This window comes from Heterodontus francisci, chromosome 4 (assembly GCF_036365525.1).
Source record: "Heterodontus francisci isolate sHetFra1 chromosome 4, sHetFra1.hap1, whole genome shotgun sequence".
In the NCBI taxonomy this organism is placed as follows: Eukaryota; Metazoa; Chordata; class Chondrichthyes; order Heterodontiformes; family Heterodontidae; genus Heterodontus; species Heterodontus francisci.
This window is the reverse complement of record NC_090374.1, coordinates 123,621,384-123,640,537: the sequence shown is the minus strand read 5'-3', so window position 1 is coordinate 123,640,537 and position 19,154 is coordinate 123,621,384. Positions and strand designations below refer to the sequence as shown.

Sequence of the window (19,154 nt, the reverse complement as noted above, 5' to 3'; positions counted from 1 at the left end):
GATATTGATGGGAGATTCAGTGATGGTAGTGCCTTTGAGTGTCATGGGGAGATGGTTAAATTCTCTCTTGTTGAAGATGGCCATTGCCCAACACTTTTGTGGCACAGATGTTACTTGCCACTTATCAGTCCAAAACTGAATGTTATCCAGATCTTGCTGCGTGTGGACATGGACTTTGTCAGTATTTGAGGAATTGCGAATGGCATTGAACACTGCAATCATCAGTGAACATTCCCACTTCTGAACTTATGTCGGAGGGAAAATCATTGATCAAGCAGCTGAAGATGATTGGGCCTCAGACACGACCCTGAGGAACTCCTGCAGCGATGTCCTGGGGCTGAGATTATTGGCCTCCAACAACCGCAACTATCTTCCTTTGTGCTAGATATGACTCCAACCAGTGGAGAGTTTTCCCCCCGATTCCCATTGACTTCAATTTTACTAGGACTCCTTGTTGCCGCACTCCGTCAAATGCTGCCTTGGTGTCAAGGGCAGTCATTCTTACCTCGCCTCGAATGCAGCTCTTTTGTCCATGTTTGGACCAAGGCTGTTATGAGGCCTGGAGCCGAGTGGCCCTAGCAGAACTCGAACTGACATCACTGAGCAGCTTATTGCTGTATAAGTGCCACTTGATAGCACAGTTGATGACTCCTTTTATCACTTTGTTGTTGATTGAGAATAGGTTAATGGGACTATAATTGGCTTGCTTGGATTTGTTTGTTTTTTTTGTTGACAGGAGATAGGTGGGCAATTTTCCACCTTGTTAGGTAGATACCAGTGTTGTAGCTGTACTGGAGCAACTTGGCTAGGGGCGCAGCTAATTCTGGAGCATAAGTCTTCAGTACTACAGCTGGGATATTGTCAGGACCCATAGCTTTTGATGTATACAGTGCCTTCAGCTGTCCCTTGATATCACATGGAGTGAATCACATTGGCTGAAGATTGGCATCTGCGATGCTAGGGACTTCAGGAGGAAGCCAAGATCGATCATCCACTTGGCACTTCTGGCTGAAGATGTTGAGATGTTTCAGCCTTGTTTCTGGCACTGATGTGCTGGGTTCTGCCATCATTGAGGATGGGGATATTTGTGGAACCTCCTCCTCTTCCTAGTGGTTTGGAAGGCATATGGGATATTTGCCTTTATTAGCCGAGGCATAGAATATAAGAGCAGGGAGGTTATGATGGAGCTGTATAAAACGCGAGTTAGGCCACAGCTGGAGTACTGTGTGCAGTTCTGGTCACACTATAGGAAGGATGTGATTGCACTGGAGAGGGTGCAGAAGAGATTCACCAGGATGTTGCCTGGGCTGAAGCATTTCAGCTATGAACAGAGACTGGATAGGCTGGGGTTGTTTTCCTCAGAGTAGAGAAGGGTGAGGGGGGACATGATTGAGGTATACAAAATTATGAGGGGTATTGATAGGATGGATAGGAAGAAACTTTTTCCCTTAGCGGAGGGGTTAATAACCAGGGGGCATAGATTTAAGGTAAGGGGCAGGAGGAAAAAAAATTTCACCCAGAGGGTGGTTGGAATCTGGAACACACTGCCTGAAGGGGTGGTAGAGGCAGGAGCCCTCACAGCATTTAAGAAGTATTTAGATGTGCACTTGAAACGCCATAGCACACGAGGCTACAGGCCAAGTGCTCGGAAATGGGATTAGAATTGATGGGTGCTTGATGGCTGGTACAGACATGATGGGCCGAAGGGCCTGTTTCTGTGCTGTATGATTCTATGACTCCTTGTTTAATTGTTCATGACCATCTATGACTGAATATGGCAGGACTGCAGCTTTTCTGGATATAAAGTGAATTTGCATTACATTAGTTCACTTTTGTGGTGAAATTTATATGGTCTTCATGATAGACCAACATGTATCTGTAAAGTTAAGAATGCGATTAACTACAGTCTTTACTGAAAGATCTGATCTAAATCTACCAGAAATTCTACATGTAATTCTGAGTTGTACTTATTCTTCTAATTGCCTTTGTGTTGTGTACAGTTTGGTAATTGTAACCTGTAGCATGCTGCCACTAAAGTACTAACATCGAGGGCCGAAGGGCCTGTACTGCGCTGTAATGTTCTAATGTTCTAATAAGCACACCATTTAAACTGAAACCTCCACTTTAAAAATACTTTAGAATTTGTTAGTGCCTTCTCTTAGAGTTCACATCATTAAAATAGTGCTGAGTCATATCATTTCTTTGATATCAAGTTTTATAATGTTTGCCCTCTAACAATTTGGATTGCAATTAATTTTACAAAATTTCAGTCTTCAAAGGACAGGATTGAAGCAAATCTATATGTAAATGTAGTTTAGTCACCAGTTTACACAAGTGTAATAATGACTATTTGTTTACAGCAAATTAAATTGCCAAGTCATAGCTTAGGTAAAGCGTAGTAACAGATTTAAGTTCAAGAGAACATAGAAAGCTATAAGCAGGAGAGAAGCAAGATGGAATATGAAATAATGGGCCATAGTTAACATGGAACATTTATTATTTCAGATTCTGTTCTATAATAGCAGTCTTGCCTCCAAATCAGGTGGTCATGGATTGACATCCCACTCCATAGGACTTAAGCACATAATCCAGGCTGGCCTTTCAGTGCAATAATGGTGCACTGTCTGAGGTGCTGTTTTTTAGATGAGATGTTAAGCTAGGATATTGTAAAAGATTCCATAACACTATTTGACTAAAATCTGGTGGGGTGGTGGTGGGTTTACGGGGAGTCTCCCAGTGTCCTGATCGCCAGTTAGTTGGTTATTTCATTCTGGTTTGTGAAGTGTTGCTGTGTGTGGAGCCTTTGCTGTGTACAAATTGGCTGCTGCATTTTCCTATATTACATCATGGCTACACTTCAAAAGTATGTTGACTGTGAAGCTCTTTGGAATGTCCAGAGGTTGTGATCAGTGCTATATAATTGTACGGTCATTCTTTCCCATTTTCAAGCATAAATGTTGCATGAGCAGTAACTGACGATTGCGTTGAAAAGAGTAGGAGTGAAAGAAGGGAAGGGGATGAGGGGAAAAACCTCCTATAAGTAGTTTCATTTCAACTACCAGAAGCATCCAAACTATGGAGGGGAAGGGAAAGAGTTTGTGTACTGTTGCCAGAATAGTTTTGAAATGTGTGCCAAGTATATGTAAACGAGATCTCCCGAAGCGTAAAACATCATGAGATGTCAGAATTACCCTGCTGTTCTTAATTTGAATTGAGTTAAAATGCATATTAACTTGTGATTCAAAATTCCATTCAGCCTGTCCCCAATAATGTTGGGGTTAAAAGAAAACCCCCACCAAGTTGAACCGTTTTATTTAACCCACAAGAAGCAGCAAATTATAATCAACATAAATGTGGATTTACTCTTGGGCACAAACAGTAAAAATAATCAGGTTGCACATTAATGTGACCAAATTGCTAGTTTGGTGACCTTTTTTAAATACACATTTTCTATTTATGTTCCATTTTAACTGCAAACAAACATAGGATAATACTGCAGTCTAGCGCACAGAGTTGCAAGCCTTCTAATCCATGTGCCATTCCTGGTGTAAGCCCTACGAGCAAACGGACAACCAGATCCATGGCAGCAAACAATAATTTAAGGAGGTAAGGAAATATTGATTTTTCTGGATACTTTTTTTAAAAAGCAGCTTAAAGTACTAAATCTGACATTCTCTGGAACGGTATTCGCCATCGGCACAGATTGAAATACGAAGTGGATTCTCAATTTTCTCTCTTCTATTGGCAACATAGGGAGCTGGATGAAACTGAACAATTGTTTAATTTTGCAAAAGCAGTGACTAAAACATAAGCTGACTTAAGTCAATTACCATCAGAATGAGATATTTTTAACACTGTTGGAAAGATCAGAATGGATGCTACACACTCTGGCTAATGCTGCATAGGAAGAACCTGGCAATAGATTAAATACTCTCGTTCAATATTGTGAAATACATGAATTCATTCATGCTCAAATATTCTTTTCAGTGGTTCAATTTAGAGTATATACACCAATTAGTGTCTATTATAAGCCATAGTTCTGCATACCCAAAGATATCGTCCATATTTCTACAGACAGTCTTAAAACTTGATTCTTGTGCAGTCTAAGTTTGACATAGACGTATACATTTAAGAATGTTATCTTTACTGTGATGGGCCAGGCTAAGTGATCTGCTTAGAGCACCTGGATCCCTTGGGGTCTGCATAAACCTTCCAGGGGATCCTCGCGGCAGGTGATCCGGTGGGTGATGAGACAGGGCACATTAGGCATGAGTAAGCCAGTGATCCAAGACCGGAAGTGAGCTCTGCTCCTCCCACCCCACTGCTTACCCTCTTCCCCCTCATCCTCTTGTGCACTCTCCCATGTTCGTGCTCTCCCCCCACCCCCCGTTCTCATGTGATCTCTCCAGGCTCCTGCTCTCCTGCTTTCCCCCTGCTCCCCTAGTGCTTTTTCCATGTTCTGCTCTCCTGAGGCTCCTGCTCTCTCTGTACTACTGCTAAGAATAGATAGACACTGCAGTGAGAAGCAGACACACCCATCTCACTGATATGTGTAAGGAAATACCTGTTCCCTTAAAAGAATTATTAAAACACTCTTTACATGTAGAACTTTCATATAATGGATATTATATTAGTATTATTTAGATAGGAGATCAGTGATTCTTAATCCATTTGAAAAGGGGTCCTTCAACCAAAAAGGTTTGAGAACCACTGGTTTAGAGTCACCGAGAGATACAGCACTGAAACAGGCCCTTCGACCCACCGAGTCTGTGCCAACCAACAACCACTCATTTATACTAATCCTACATTAATTCCATATTCCCTACCACATCCCCACCATTGTCCTACCACCTACCTACACTAGGGGCAATTTACAATGGCCAATTTACCTATCAACCTGCAAGTCTTTGGCTGTGGGAGGAAACCGGAGCACCCGGCGGAAACCCACGCGGTCACAGGGAGAACTTGCAAACTCCGCACAGGCAGTATCCAGAACTGAACCCAGGTCGCTGGAGCTGTGAGGGTGCAGTGCTAACCACTGCGCTAGTTAAATGAATTACTTAGTAATGATGCCATCGCAGTCAAACATTATCAGTTTCTTTTGCATTTTTCTCCCTGAAAATTTTTGGGGAACAAAACTGAGATGGCCAATGGTTCCATGTGTTGGTGTCAATTAATACATTCATTGCATGCTTCTAACTAACTACAACAACTTACAACAGCAACTTATGTTTATATAGCGCCTTTCACATAATAAAACATCCCAAGATGCTTTACAGGAACATCATGAAACAATGTATGATACCGAGCCATAAAAGGAGATATTAGGTCAGATACCAAAAGTTTGGTCAAAGAGGTAGGTTTGAAAGAGTGTCTTAAAGGAGGAAAGCGAGGTGGGGGGGCAGAGGTAGGGAGAGTATTCCAGAGCTTTGGGGCCTGGGCAACTGAAGGTGCGATCGCCAGTGGTGGAGCGAATAAAATCAGGGATGCACAAGGGGCCAGAAATAGTGGAGCACAGATATCTTGGAGGGTTGTGAGGCTGGAGAAGATTACAGAGATAGGGAGAGGCGAGGCCATGGAGGGATTTGAAAACAAGGCTGTGAATTTTTAAATCAAGACGTTGCTTGACTGGGAGCCAACGTAGGTCAGCGAGCGCAGTGGTGAGAGGGGAACAGGACTTGATGCGAGTTAAGACACAGGCAGCAGAGTTTTGGATGACCTCAAGTTTGCAGAGAATAGAATATGGGAGACCTGCCAGGAGTGCATTGGAATATTCCAGTTTAGAGGCAACAAACACATGAATGAGGGTTTCAACAGCAGTTTAGCAGGGACGCTGGCAAAGTTGAGTATTGTTAAGGAGTTGGAAATAGGTGGTCTTCGTGATGGCACGAATATGAAGTCGAACGTGACACCAAAGTTGTGAACAGACTGTGCTGGGGAGAGGAATGGAGTCGGTAGCTAGGGAATGGAGTTTGGAGTGGGGACCAAAAACAATTACTTTAGTCTTCCCAATATTTAATTGGAATCTAAAATTGTCATAAGAGAAAACACAAAATATTCATTTTAAAGAAAATGTGTGCATGGATTTATTTGGTGGGGTGCAGTATATGAAAGGCATATTTTTTAGTTGCTGACTGAAATTTTCAGTTCTAAATGCAGCTCTCCCATCAAGTTGCAAATATGAAATTGAAATATTTAGTCGTGCCAAGAAGATGAGATAACAAAACCTATAGCATTTAGACCAAGGATTTTCGTATGGGAGCCCCAAGCCTTGAAATGCATGTAAATTGACAGGAGTATGATTTAAATGTTGTGGCCTGCAAAGACCAAAAGCTTGGGCACCCTAACATCAGGCAGTGAAAATCAGTAACAAGTATAAAAACTGTTGTTGCACTTTTGTTAATATACTGTTTGTCATTTTCAATTCCGGTTGAAATGTAGATTTTGAGAAGCTTATATGAACAGCTCAGTGAGCTGTGCTAGGTTGCAGTAAAAAAAAATTGTGTAGGACAAGGTTTCAGTAGTTATGCACATGCAGACAATCTTTATTCACATTTTGTAGGTAAAACATACAAGTTACATATTTGGATTGTATTTCTAATAGATTTCCTTTAACTTTATATTAAAAAGAAATGCAGAGAGGAAAACCTTCCATTTTCCTTTGTCCCCTGTTCAAAAACCAAATCATTTTTTTTCCCTCGACAACCATATTATCAGTTGCCTACATTTCCATCGACTGGTAAGTAAGCTGATGAGGCCTGTATGAGCAGTACACAAATCCATACTTCTAACTGAAGCTCTTAAATTCATTCTAAAGAGGAGCCTGTGTGAAAATAACTGTTGAAACTGAAGTTAAATGGGTTAACTAACACCTCCACTGACAGCAGTGTGAAGAATTTCAGAAAAATGCTGTGCTCAAATCCCACCTTGTATTCCAGAGATTTTAGCTAAAATCTTGTGCTAAGTAACTTTAAAATGGCACCATTGAAGCAGGAAAATACTCCTTAAACCCAGCAAAAATCAACTTTTTGTAGTTTACTGAAAACAAATGTGAACTCATGGTGTAGGGGAAAGGAGGAAAGAATTGAAGTAGACGTACAGGAAGAAAAGCTTTATTTGCAGCAGATGGGAGAAGACTGTGTGCCTGCTGCAACCTCCTTTGACAGTTTTGCCGGAGTTGTGTGTGTGATCTTTTTACCCATTTGGGTGATGGTCTGTACATTTACGTGTGAAAATAAAATTAGGAATAATGATATGAGGAAATACATACACAAGATTTTGTGAAACAATATCATTCTGCTTTTAAAAGTAACTAAAGTGACAGTTGGTGTGAACAAGTGTACAATTTTCAAGTTGTAGGAATGGAAGGAAGCTGATGAAGCAATAATGCGTAAGTTTCAGCAAAGTCCATTTTATTGAAGTAAAGCTGACCTATTTCTGATCATTTTTCACCTTGAAATTCAGCCAACCTTTAACCCCTAAGTTCACTAGGCAACACTTATGCATGACTAGTCACAAGGATACAAGCTCAATTTGTGATACAAAAGCAAATAATAGACACCCAAGCTCTTCTGTCAACCACTATACAGCTCAAACATTGTAAACAACAACATGAAGAGCTACTTCTCTGAGAGAACAGTTCCAGAATGTGTCTATGATGTGTAGTATAGATCTGCTGTAACCCAGTAAATACCAAATTCTCATCTTGAACAGTTTCCCACTTTGAAATTGATTTGAGAACTATCTTGGGCTTAAAACAGTTATAACAAAATTTGCCTTAATCTTTGGCTTTTTAAATAAAAAAAGGTGTCTATCTGTTTAAATGATGTGCCGTGGTACTTGACCACCCAGGTCTTGTAGTTTAATGCCTGACTGTAGTGCCATCATAATAAGTACCATTTAGTCCATCACCGTCTTTACTAAATTTATTCATGCTCGTTGGCGTTGGAAATGTTTTGTAGCCTTCTGTAAAAGTTAGAAGTACTATGATTTATTCTGTGCACTTGATGTTCAATTTCTGTGTTTGTAAAGAACAGATTTACAATTTTGTCTCAAGAAATGCACAAAATGATTATGTAGATCAATTGCTAGATTTATACATTCAAACAATTGTTAACTTTTTAAATCATAGAATTATGTTTAAAATGGAAAGGTTTGTAATTAACACATGACCGATTCATACTTGGAAGGAATGTAAATGTTTGTGTTCCCTCTAACTCATTTTTATCTACTACTGGCATTACTAGCAACATGATCGCTTTGGTGATTTATGGATCATCATGTTTTGAGGTCTTCCCTGAAAGAATACTAAGCTAGTTTTAATCTATACATGAATAGGATGGGAATAGAGGGATACGGACCCCGGAAGTGCAGACGGTTTTAGTTTAGGCAGGCATCAAGATCGGCGCAGGCTTGGAGGGCCGAATGGCCTGTTCCTGTGCTGTACTGTTCTTTGTTCTTTATACGCTATACAATTAAACCTGCAGCTGAATAATCTGAGCCTATTCTGCTGCTGCCGTAAGGATCATCCTGGTCTTACTAAGGTGTTTCGTGTATTGTACTTGCAGCTATTCATTACTTCTCAGTTGGCCTTTCTCATTGCTAAAATTTCACTCAAAGACCACGGTGGCCGGGCCACTGTGGAAGATGAGGTAATTAATACACTAGAAGAATTTAAAATTGATGATGAGGGGGTATTAGGTAGGCTGACTGAACTTAAAGCTGATAAAGCACCAGGACTGGATGAGATGCGTCCAAGGATACTGAGGGAAGTGGAAATTGTGGAGGCACTGGCCATAATTTTCAAATCTTCCTTAGTCTCCGGGATGGTGTCCAAGGACTAGAAAATTGCAAATGTTATACTCTTGTTCAAAAAAGGATGTGAATAATTACAGGCCAGTCAGCCTAACCTCAGTATTGGGTAAGTTATAGGAATCTATCCTGAGAGATAGGATTAATCAAGGATAGTCAGCATGGATTTGTTAAGGGAAGATAATCTTTGACCAAGTTGATCGAATTTTTTGAAGAAGTAACAAGGAAGATAGATGAGGGTAGTGCAGTTAATGTGGTCTACATGGATTTTAGCAAGGCTTTTGACAAGGCCTTCTCCCTTTGACATTCAATGGCATTACCATCGCTGAATCCCCCACTATCAACATCCTAGGGGCTACCATTGACCAGAAACTGAACTGGAGTAGCCATATAAATACTGTGGCTACAAGAGCAGGTCAGAGGCTAGAAATCCTGCAGTGAGTAACTCACCTCCTGACTCCCCAAAGCCTGTCCACCATCTACAAGGCACAAGTCAGGAGTGTGAAGGAATACTCTCCACTTGCCTGGATGGGTGCAGCTCCAACAACACTCAAGAAGCTCGACACCATCCAAGTCAAAGCAGCCCGCTTGAATGGCACCCCATCTACAAACATTCACTCCCTCTACCACCAATGTACAGTAGCAGCAGTGTGTACCATCTACAAGATGCACTGCAGCAATGCACCAAGGCTCCTTAGACAGCACCTTTCAAACCTGCGACCTCTACCAACTAGAAGGACAAGGGCAGCAAATACATGGGAACACCACCACCTGCAGGTTCCCCTCCAAGTCACACACCATCCTGACTTGGAACTATATCGCCATTCCTTCACTGTCGCTGGGTCAAAATCCTGGAACTCCCTTCCTAACAGCACTGTGGATGTATCTACCCCACATGGACTGCAGCGGTTCAAGAAGGCAGCTCACTACCACCTTCTCAAGGGCAGTTAGGGATGGGCAATAAATGCTGGCCTGGCCAGCGACGCCCACATCCCATGAATGAATAAAAAAAAAGGTCCCACATGGCAGACTGGTTTAAAAAAATAATTAAATCCCATGAGGTCCACGGAAGTGCAGCAAGGTGGATACAAAATTGGCTCAGTGGCAGGAAACAGGGTAATTGACTTTTGTTTTTGTGACTGGAGGGCTGTTTCCAGTGGTGTTCTACAGGGCTCAGTACTGGGTCCCCTTCTTTCTGTGATGTATATTAACGATTTGGACGTAAATGTAGGGGGCATGATCAAGAAGCTTGCAGACGACAGAAAGATTGGCCATGTGGTAAATAGTGAGGATAGCTGTAGGCTGCAGGTAGACATTGATGGTCTGGTCAGATGGGCAGAACAGTGGCAAATGGAATTCAACCTGGAGAACTGTGAAGTGGTGCATTTGGGGAGGTCAAACAAGGCAAAGGAATACATGGGGAAAATACTGAGAAGTGCAGAGGAAGTGAGGGACCGTGGAGTGAATGTCCACAGATCCCTGAAGGTAGCAGGGTAGGTCGATAAGGTGGTTAAGGCATATGGAATCCTTTCCATTATTAGCCGAGGTATAGAATGTAAGAACAGGGAGGTTATGCTGGAACTGTATAACTCCTTGGTTAGGCCACAGCTTGAGTACTGTGTGCAGTTCTGGTCACCTCAGTACAGAAAGGATGTATTTGCACTAGAGAGGATACAGAGATTTACAAGAATGTTGCCAGGACTGAAAAAATACAGCTATGAGGAAAGATTGGATCGGCTGGGGTTGGTCTCCTTGGAACAGAGAAGGCTAAGGGGAGATCTGATTGAAATGTACAAAATTGTGAGGAGCCTGGATAGAGGGGCATAGATCTCAAGTGATTGGTAGAAAAATTAGAGGGAAGGTGAGGAAAAACTTTTTCACCCAGAGGGTGGTGATGGCCTGGAACTCACTGCCTGAAAGGGTAGCTGAGGCAGAGACTCTCAACTCATTCAAAAGGAGTCTGGATATGCACCTCAAGTGCTGTAATCTGCAGGGCTACGGTCCAAATGCTGGAAGGTGGGATTAGAATCGGTGGATCATTATTTTTTTCTGGTCGGCACAGACACAATGGGCCAAGTGGCCTCTTTCTGTGCCTAAAACTTTCTATGATTCTAAAGAAAAGCCCAGCAACTACAGGTCAGTCAGTTTAACTTCGGTGGTAACTTCGTCTAGAAACAATAATTCGGGACTAAATTAATAGTCACATGGACAAATGTGGGTTAACACAGGAAAGCCAGCATGGATTTTTTGGGGGGGAAATCATGTTTAACTAACTTGCTGGAGTTTTTTGAAGGGGTAATGGAGAGGGTTCATGAGGGCAATGTTGTTGTGTTCATGACTTCCAAAAGGCATTTGATACTGCACAACTGACTTGTGAGCAAAGGTATAGCTCATGGGATAAAAGGGACAGTAGCAACATGGACACAAAATTGGCTGAGTGATGGGAGACAGAGTCGTGGTTAATAGATGTTTTTCGGGCTGGAGGAAGGTTTGTAGTGGAGTTCCCCAGGGACTCTTGCTCTTCCTGATATATATTAATGATCTAGACCTTGGTGTGCAGGGCACAATTTCAGAATTTGCAGATGATATGAAACTTGGAAGCATTGTGAACTGTGAGGAGGATAATATAGAACTTCAAAAGGACATAGACAATCTGGTGGATTGGGTGGACAAGTGGCAGATGAAGTTCAATGCGGAGAAATGTGAAGTGATTCATTTTGGTAGGAAGAATACGGAGACACAATATAAAATAAAGGGTACAATTCTAAAGGGGGTGCAGGAACAGAGGGACCTGAGTGTGTACGCGCATAAGTTATTGCAGGTGGCGGGACAGGTTGACCAAGCGGTCAATAAAGCATACAGTATCCTAAGTTATGTTGAACTTGTATAAAACTAGTTTGGCCTCAGCTGGAGTATTGCATCCAGTTTTGGGCACATTTAAGGAAAGATGCGAAGGCATTGGAGGGAGTGCAGAAAAGATTCACGAGTGGCTCCAGGGAAGAGGAATTTCATTTACGAAGGCATATTGGAGACGGCCGAGAGGAGATTTGATAGGTATTCAAAATCAAGAGGGGGCTGGACAGAGTAGATGGGGAGAAACTGTTCCCACGCATGAAAGGATCAAGAACGAGAGGGCACAGACTTAGGGTAATTGGCAAAAGTAGCAATGGTGACAAGAGGAAAAACTGTCATGCAGCAAGTGAGTAGGATCTGGAATGCACTGCCAGAGAGTGCGGTGGAGACAGGTTCAATGAAGGCATTTAAAAGGGAATTAGATAGTTACCTGAAAAGGAAGAATGTACAGTTGTATGGGGAGAAGGTGCAGGAATGGCACTGTGAATTGCCCACTCAGAGAGCTGGTGCAGACGTGATGGACCAAATGGCCACCACCCGTGCTGTAACAATTCTGTGAAGATGGAGGTACATGTTGCTGTGGTCTCATTTTATTTCCCTATTGTTTTGCCTTCAGCTTCAAATTTTTTTAATGTATTCAGTCTTTCTGTATTATTCTACATTTCCCAGTTTAATTTTTGAGACCCAAACACCGATAGGGAGAATATGATACTTTTACATGCGATTTCCCCTACTTTGTTCTGTAAATAGGAAAAGCACAGTGATGACTGCCTAAACAGTTGCAGTTCTGCTACTGGTTTGGATCCCAACTTGCTGAAATTATTGTAGTGTTGCCATTGGCCACTAAACATAAAAGCTTTAATGCAGAAATTAAATGTGTTGGTTGCACCTCACACAGCAGGCAGAGCATGGGTAACAGTACAACAAATTCACCTCTTATTTTACATTTACTTTAATGGAGCAGGAGGGTGATGGGTAAAAGAGATGGGCTTTGCATTTTTTCATGTTAAAATAAGGCCTGGTGCATTTTAAAAGACAATGTAGCTGAGTCTGATCCTGTCCTCACCTGGTATCCACATATTGGTTGGCTTATCTGTTTTCTCCTCCTCCTCTTGGCCTCCCTCAAAAAAAATAATTGTGTGGTGAACTCATTAAAACTAAGGATTGAACTTGAACTGTATGAAACAATATAGTATCACACTGTCGTAGTGTACTGTAAGATCACTTGCTTTGGTATTTCAAAGAAATGCTAAGAGTTTTAGTTTTGATTTAGTTTCCATCATGTTTACCCTTCAATGCATACAGTACTGCCTTTTGTCAATTTCTTGAATTAGTTCTGCTTAGTGTTTAGATAAATTTAGAATGCATTATAAGTTTTGGTTTCCTATAAAACACTAACTTTTTTTTAATATCTATTTTTGAAGTCACTCAACCTTTAGCACTAAAGTGCCATTGCTCCGTTAACATTCACATTTTGAAGTGACACCTTGGAACATTTGCGGAGGAAACTGGAGAATGAGATTTTTCTCAATTATGTACTGAACTAGGAATTTGTTCCAGAGCAGCACCCCTTCACCTATTCAGAAGGATCCTGAAAAATGATCGTCATGAACTTGAAGTCAGCTGCCATTCCACCTTGAGAGAATTACCTGCTCACAACATAGCAAACAATGGATAGTATAAGCATTTGCAACCTGATGTACTAAAGGAACTGTAAAGAATGTTAAACATTTTTAAATGCAAATGTGTTTATCAAAGCTCCACTTTCCTGTAGCATAATGCATAATTGTACCAGAGCGGTCAGGTAGAAGTCAGATCTTTAACACCATCTTATAGCCAAAATAGAATAGTACTTGTATGGTGTGGTGAAAACCTACATGCATATATTTTTATTTTATAGTTTTGTTTTCTGATTATGGTAAACGTGAAGGATCTAGCTATTAAAGGAAATTTGGAATTTAAGTCCAATATTTTTTTTTAAACTTTCAACTATGTAAGTTGCTATTTTGATCCTTTTTTGTTGTTTTCCCTCCTAATTATGAATACATTCCATATTACCAGATCATGTCTTGTGCGATTATAAACCTGGATGTGCATTTGCCTTACTGGGGTTCTCATCATTTGCAACAGTTTTCATGGTTTGTGTTAAAAGGAATACGAAGGGACCTACATTTTTTCACTCGCTAATGTTATCAATCAAAAAAATGTCCCTCCAGACAATTCACCAGCCATAGCAGAAAAGATTCTAAAGCTTGTATCTGTATAGTTTTAAAATGAGTAATAGTTTTAAATCATTTCTAAAATTGTTGGACTTTAATGAGAATATGTAATGATGAACTACTACAGGGCTTACTTCAAGTGAAATAAACTGATACCATTACTTAATGTATAAAAGTTTTCAGTTTAAATATTATTTGATCATTTCAAGTACAAAACCTAAAAATTACAGGTGACCTTGTAATTAGCTACCAACTAGACATCTTTTACCTGGTGTCTGGTAGAGTTGATTTGGAACAGTTAGGAGTGCTGTTGGCTGGGAGAGATGTGAAAAATTTGACCCAAATTGGGGTATAAGGATATTTTTATATGCATGAACAAATTTAAATTTTTTTTTTTGCAGGCAGTATCTTCTGGAATGGACTTTAGTTATACAATTATATGTTCTGTGGATTGAAAATGTGCAGTTTGTCTGCAACAGTACTATAACAGCATCAGCCAACAATTTTTTGTAACTTGTTACAGAAAAATCTGCTTTATGTTGTACTCTCAAACTGCCAAAGCAATACAGTACTGCACAACATTAATCAGATTTTTTCTTCTGGTTATATGATGGTAATGTGCATCTGCTTATGTGAAAGTCTTGACTGGAATCTTTGATCCAGTATAACTGGTGTATAGCTTCTGTTTCTAATTTTACAACTTATTTGGGTGGAGGGTATTTTTAAACTATAGAATCTTATCTTTTCTCTGGTTTATTCTGTTACCATTTAATCTGTCAAGATGCAAATATATATATATAGATATACTTATTTTGTACAGAAATGTATGCAGTATATAAACCTTTTATGACAAACATATGGCATTTTGTGTATTTGCATTTATTTAAAGAATGAGACCTGAGCTTGATTTTTAAAAACCAATTTTCATTTGTAATATGCTGAGCAAATGAGGCCTTAATAACTCCACTCTCTGGCACTGGGAGATGCAATCCTAATCTAACAATTGCGCAGTGTAGTTGACCTATTGTAGCAGGGTCCCTGCTTTTTAAAAGTTATCCAATTAGCCTTACTCTTTACTCATACATATAACTTTCCACATTTTAAAAGGAGAAAAGTTTATTTTACTCAGCCAAGCAGTACAAACATCCTTTTTTGTTTGGTGTCTGCCAATGTATGAAGGCCCATCACCATGCTTGGTTCAATGTCTCCTTGGGCAGATTATAGCAGAGTGAGAAGAAATGCAGGTCTCTGGTCCGTCAGGTTAAATCACTAAAAAATACTGTACTCCATTTCAAATTTCTATTAAGGATATCTTAGAAAAAAAAGCTATCAGCTTGGAGCTGCTTCAGCACTTTTGACAACCTTTTTAGTCATAGCATACATCAAAGCCAATTGGCTTCACCAGCTCTACCAAAAAGAGCAAGCTAGTGCCTTTGATCAGCTGCAAAGAAATCAGCCTTCAACATAAAGAGTTTCACAGTTTTAGTTGTCCAGTAGTATAGGCCTAGCTTACTCCATAACCAACTGCTTAATCCAGGTTCTTGAAAGGCCTTAGTTTCAATTAGACATTCACAGAATACCCCATTCTAAAAGCTGACAGCACTTTTTAGACTAGAGATGGCTTTCTAAGCAAGTTTAAGCTACCGATCCATCTCAGTTTGGTTCTAGTTCTCATAGCCTGAAGAAAGCCTGGCCATTGCCTATGCAAGTGTTCTGTGCAGAATTGTTTACCAGTTTTGAAGACAAAAGATTCTTCCTGTCAGTATAAACTCAAAGCATTAAACAGGTTACAGTTGACATACAAGAACCCCAAATATTGATACTAGGAGAGGCACTCCTCGTCTTGATTAACTGACTTAGCTGCATGTCATTCAAACCCATAATACTTGACATCTACCACATTCCTTTTCCTTTTCCCCTGTTACAGGCATTAAGGCCCACAAATAACTGGCTCATTAGAGACTGCACAAGAAGAATTCCCAACAAAATAGGACCTGCCCCCATTACCTACAGAAAGTTGGACTTTAATCTTTTTCTTCCTAGGGTGCTATGATCAGCAGAACTCTCCAGTACCCTATTTTTTTAAAAAAAACCTCAGCCACTCAAAGTGAGCAGCATCAAGAGTAAAGCTGTTAGAAAAGGGAGAATGCTACCATGTTACTGTTTTGTAAGTCTTTAGCCTCTAGCTACATTATGTAAGGGGAGAGGAAGAAAGTTTTTATTTGCTCAAATAGGTAATTCTGTACCAACTTAGATATCAGGCATGCGGCAAAACAAGCTAGCTCCTAGATGTCCAACACTCTGCCCAAATTTTTCCATTCTAATTCTGTACTGTGGTTCCACAACAGTGGAGTAACCATTTGTAAAATTAATAACTCAGGATATTAAGTGCCTAATATGCACTCTTGTTTTTCTTCTAAGAACACGAGTACCTCTAAACTGCTCTTTGTTGCCTTACACTGAAATTTATTAAAGATACTGGATTTCAACTCTCATATGTAACAAACATGTTTGAGAAGAGATGCAAGGTTAAAAACTAAATTTCAACAAATCTGCATTTATTCTATCAAGTTTTCACAATCATATTTACCAAAAAGGCAAATTATGTAGTCTTTCCCCGTTATGCAAGTTAGTTCAACTTCACAAAACTGACACGGGATTGGGGGGGGGGGGAGGGAGGAGAAGAGAGAAAGAGGTTTTTTTGTGATCTAATAAGCAAATCCAAGTTCAAGGACGTGTGCACGTTATGTTCAAAATGATTTCTAGGTTGCAATTGCAGCTCCTCCTGCTGGATAGGCACCAAACTAGGCCATTAATGTAACGTGTCTGCAATACTTAATTTACAGTTAACCAAATGGTAGAACCATCTTGTCAGAATATAGGCTGCATTCTCTTACCCGTGTGCTTTTTCAGGAAACCATTACAATTCAAGCAAACAATTCAATATTTAATATATAGCTTTTTTAAAACATCAAATATACCTCTCTTCAGCAGTTTAAGACATTTGCCAATATTACACAAGTAAGCACAAAGGGAGGTGCTGAAAACTCAGTAGTAATGTCATATTCCACCCATCTTTCATCCACACACATTGAGCAAGGTCTATTCACGCCCAGCAGTGAACAGGAAAGTCCAATTTCAGTGGTTGCAAGCCAACTGCTACTCCTTGTCAGTTACAAACTGAAGCAAAAGGTTTCATTTTGATGTGCCAAAACTTATTTTCTTCGGGACTGCTGCCAACTGCTAAACTTCAAATGCTGCTTCAAGCAAGAGCTGGGAAATCCTCAGGGTCATCAGGATTGGGAGCACTGATTTGTGTCTGGGGAAAGAGGAGTTAATTATTTTTAAATGTTGCAATTCTCAAAGTCAACTTCATGAACAAAGTCCCACTACCAGACTAACAGATCAAAGAGATGATGGATAAGTAAACAAATGTTCCTTTACACCTCCCAGTTCAAAACAATAATGGTGTAGGACTAAAATTAATCTGGATGATATGCATTACATGTACAGTTTATCAATTATTTCCAGTTTTCTTTTTTGAGGCCACATAGCTACCATATCAAGAGTTTTATTTTTCCCAGTAGGACCTCTGATCTGCTTCCCACCCACAACCTTCTCCTCAACCCTAATGAAGCTTCTTCGAGATTGCTTAGTCCCTACAATATGGGCAGAGTAATCTTGCCCACTAGCAATAATTCCTGGAGAGGAAAAACAGTGGCAGAATAGGATTTTACTCACTGATGAGACAAGAAAAAGGGGAAGAGTCTTGTTTTTTTTCACCCAGAGGGTGGTTGGAATCTGGGACACACTGCCTGAAGGGGTGGTAGAGGCAGGAACCCTCAACATTTAAGTAGTATTTAGATGAGCAACTGAAGGCCCATAGCCTTGTATGTAATGGCCTAAATGCTGGAAAAGAGGATTAGAATAGATAGGTGCTTGATGGCCGGCACAGATACGATAGGGCGAAGGCACTGCTTCATGATTTTATGACTAGAGACACTGGCACAAGGAGTAGAATAGAAATTCTGATCCACTAGTTTGACAATTTTAAACTCCATAATTGATTGAAAATACTTGCATTTATATAATACGACAAAACATTACAGAGATGCAAGAATTATAGTAGTTATAATAGGGGAACTTTAATAATCCAAATATAGACTGGGATAGTAATAGTGTAAAGGGCAGAGAGGGGCAAGAGTTCCCAGATTGTGTTCAGGAAAATTTTCTACAGCAGTATGTTGCCAGTCCAACAGGGAGGCACTGCTGGATCTGATTCTTGGGAATGAGATGGGCCAAGTGGATCAAATAACAGTAGGAAAACATTTAGGGGACAGTGATCATTGGATAAGGTTTAGGTTGGTTATGGAAAAGGACAAAGAACAATCCAGAGTAAGAATAATTAACTGGGGGAAAGCTAACTGCAATGAGGTAAGAATGGATCTGGGATGAATAAATTGGAATCAAAGGTTGGAAGGATAAGCAGTCGCTGAACAATGGGCTACCTTCAAAGAAGAGTTCAGGTAATCAAAGTATATTCCCTTGAAGGGTAGGGCAAATAAATCCAGAGCTCCCTGGATGACAAAAGAGAAGGAGATAAAGAAGAAAAATTGAGTCTATGACAGATGTCAGGTAGATAATACAAAGGAGAACCAGGCTGAATATAGAAGGTTCAGAGGGGAAGTGAAAAGGCAAGGGAAGCAAAGAGAGAGAGTATGAAAAGAGACTGGCAGCTAACATAAAAGGGAATCCCAATGTCATCTTTAGGCTGGTAAAAAAGGTGGAGTGGGGCCAATTAGGGACCAAAATGGGGATTTATGCATGGAGACAGGAGGAATAGCTGAGGTATTAAATGAATACTTTGCATTTGTCTTTACCAAAAGGAAGCAGCTGCTACCGAGGCTACAGTGGAAGAGAAGGTAATTAATGCACTATAAGGATTTAAAATTGATAGAGCAGGAGATTTTAGATAGGCTGTCTGTACTTAAAAGCTGATAAAGCCAGATGATATGCATCCAAGGATACGGAGGGAAGTGAGATTGGAAATTGCGGAGGCACTGGCTGTAATTTTGCAGTCTTCCTTAGACTCTGGGATGGTGCCAGAGGGCCAAAGAATTGAAAACATTACACCCTTGTTCAAAAAAGGATGTAAAGATAAGTCCAGCAACTACAGACCAGTCAGTTTAATATTAGTGGTGGAGAAACATCTCGAAACAATAATTCGGGACAAAATTAATAGTCACATGGACAAATGCAGGTGAATTAAGG

General features: G+C 40.3%; 2 protein-coding genes across 8 annotated transcripts in view; one reads left to right on the top strand and one right to left on the bottom strand.

Moving 5' to 3' along the window:
• Positions 1-14,741, top strand: part of LOC137369229 (dual specificity protein phosphatase CDC14A-like) — a 132,739-nt gene extending 117,998 nt beyond the window's left edge. For 5 of the 6 annotated variants that reach the window (XM_068030100.1, XM_068030102.1, XM_068030101.1 and 2 more), the window contains 2 exons: positions 3,487-3,606; positions 13,089-14,741. In XM_068030100.1, coding sequence (XP_067886201.1) covers positions 3,487-3,606; positions 13,089-13,128 — 160 coding nt within the window. In that variant the 3' untranslated portion in view covers positions 13,129-14,741. The remainder of the gene's footprint in view (positions 1-3,486; positions 3,607-13,088) is intronic. The other variant, XM_068030103.1, reaches the window with a different exon arrangement.
• LOC137369230 (intracellular hyaluronan-binding protein 4.S-like) overlaps positions 6,516-19,154 on the bottom strand; it is a 45,273-nt gene continuing 32,634 nt past the window's right edge. For both annotated transcript variants that reach the window (XM_068030106.1, XM_068030107.1), the window contains one exon: positions 6,516-17,202. In XM_068030106.1, coding sequence (XP_067886207.1) covers positions 17,146-17,202 — 57 coding nt within the window. In that variant the 3' untranslated portion in view covers positions 6,516-17,145. The remainder of the gene's footprint in view (positions 17,203-19,154) is intronic.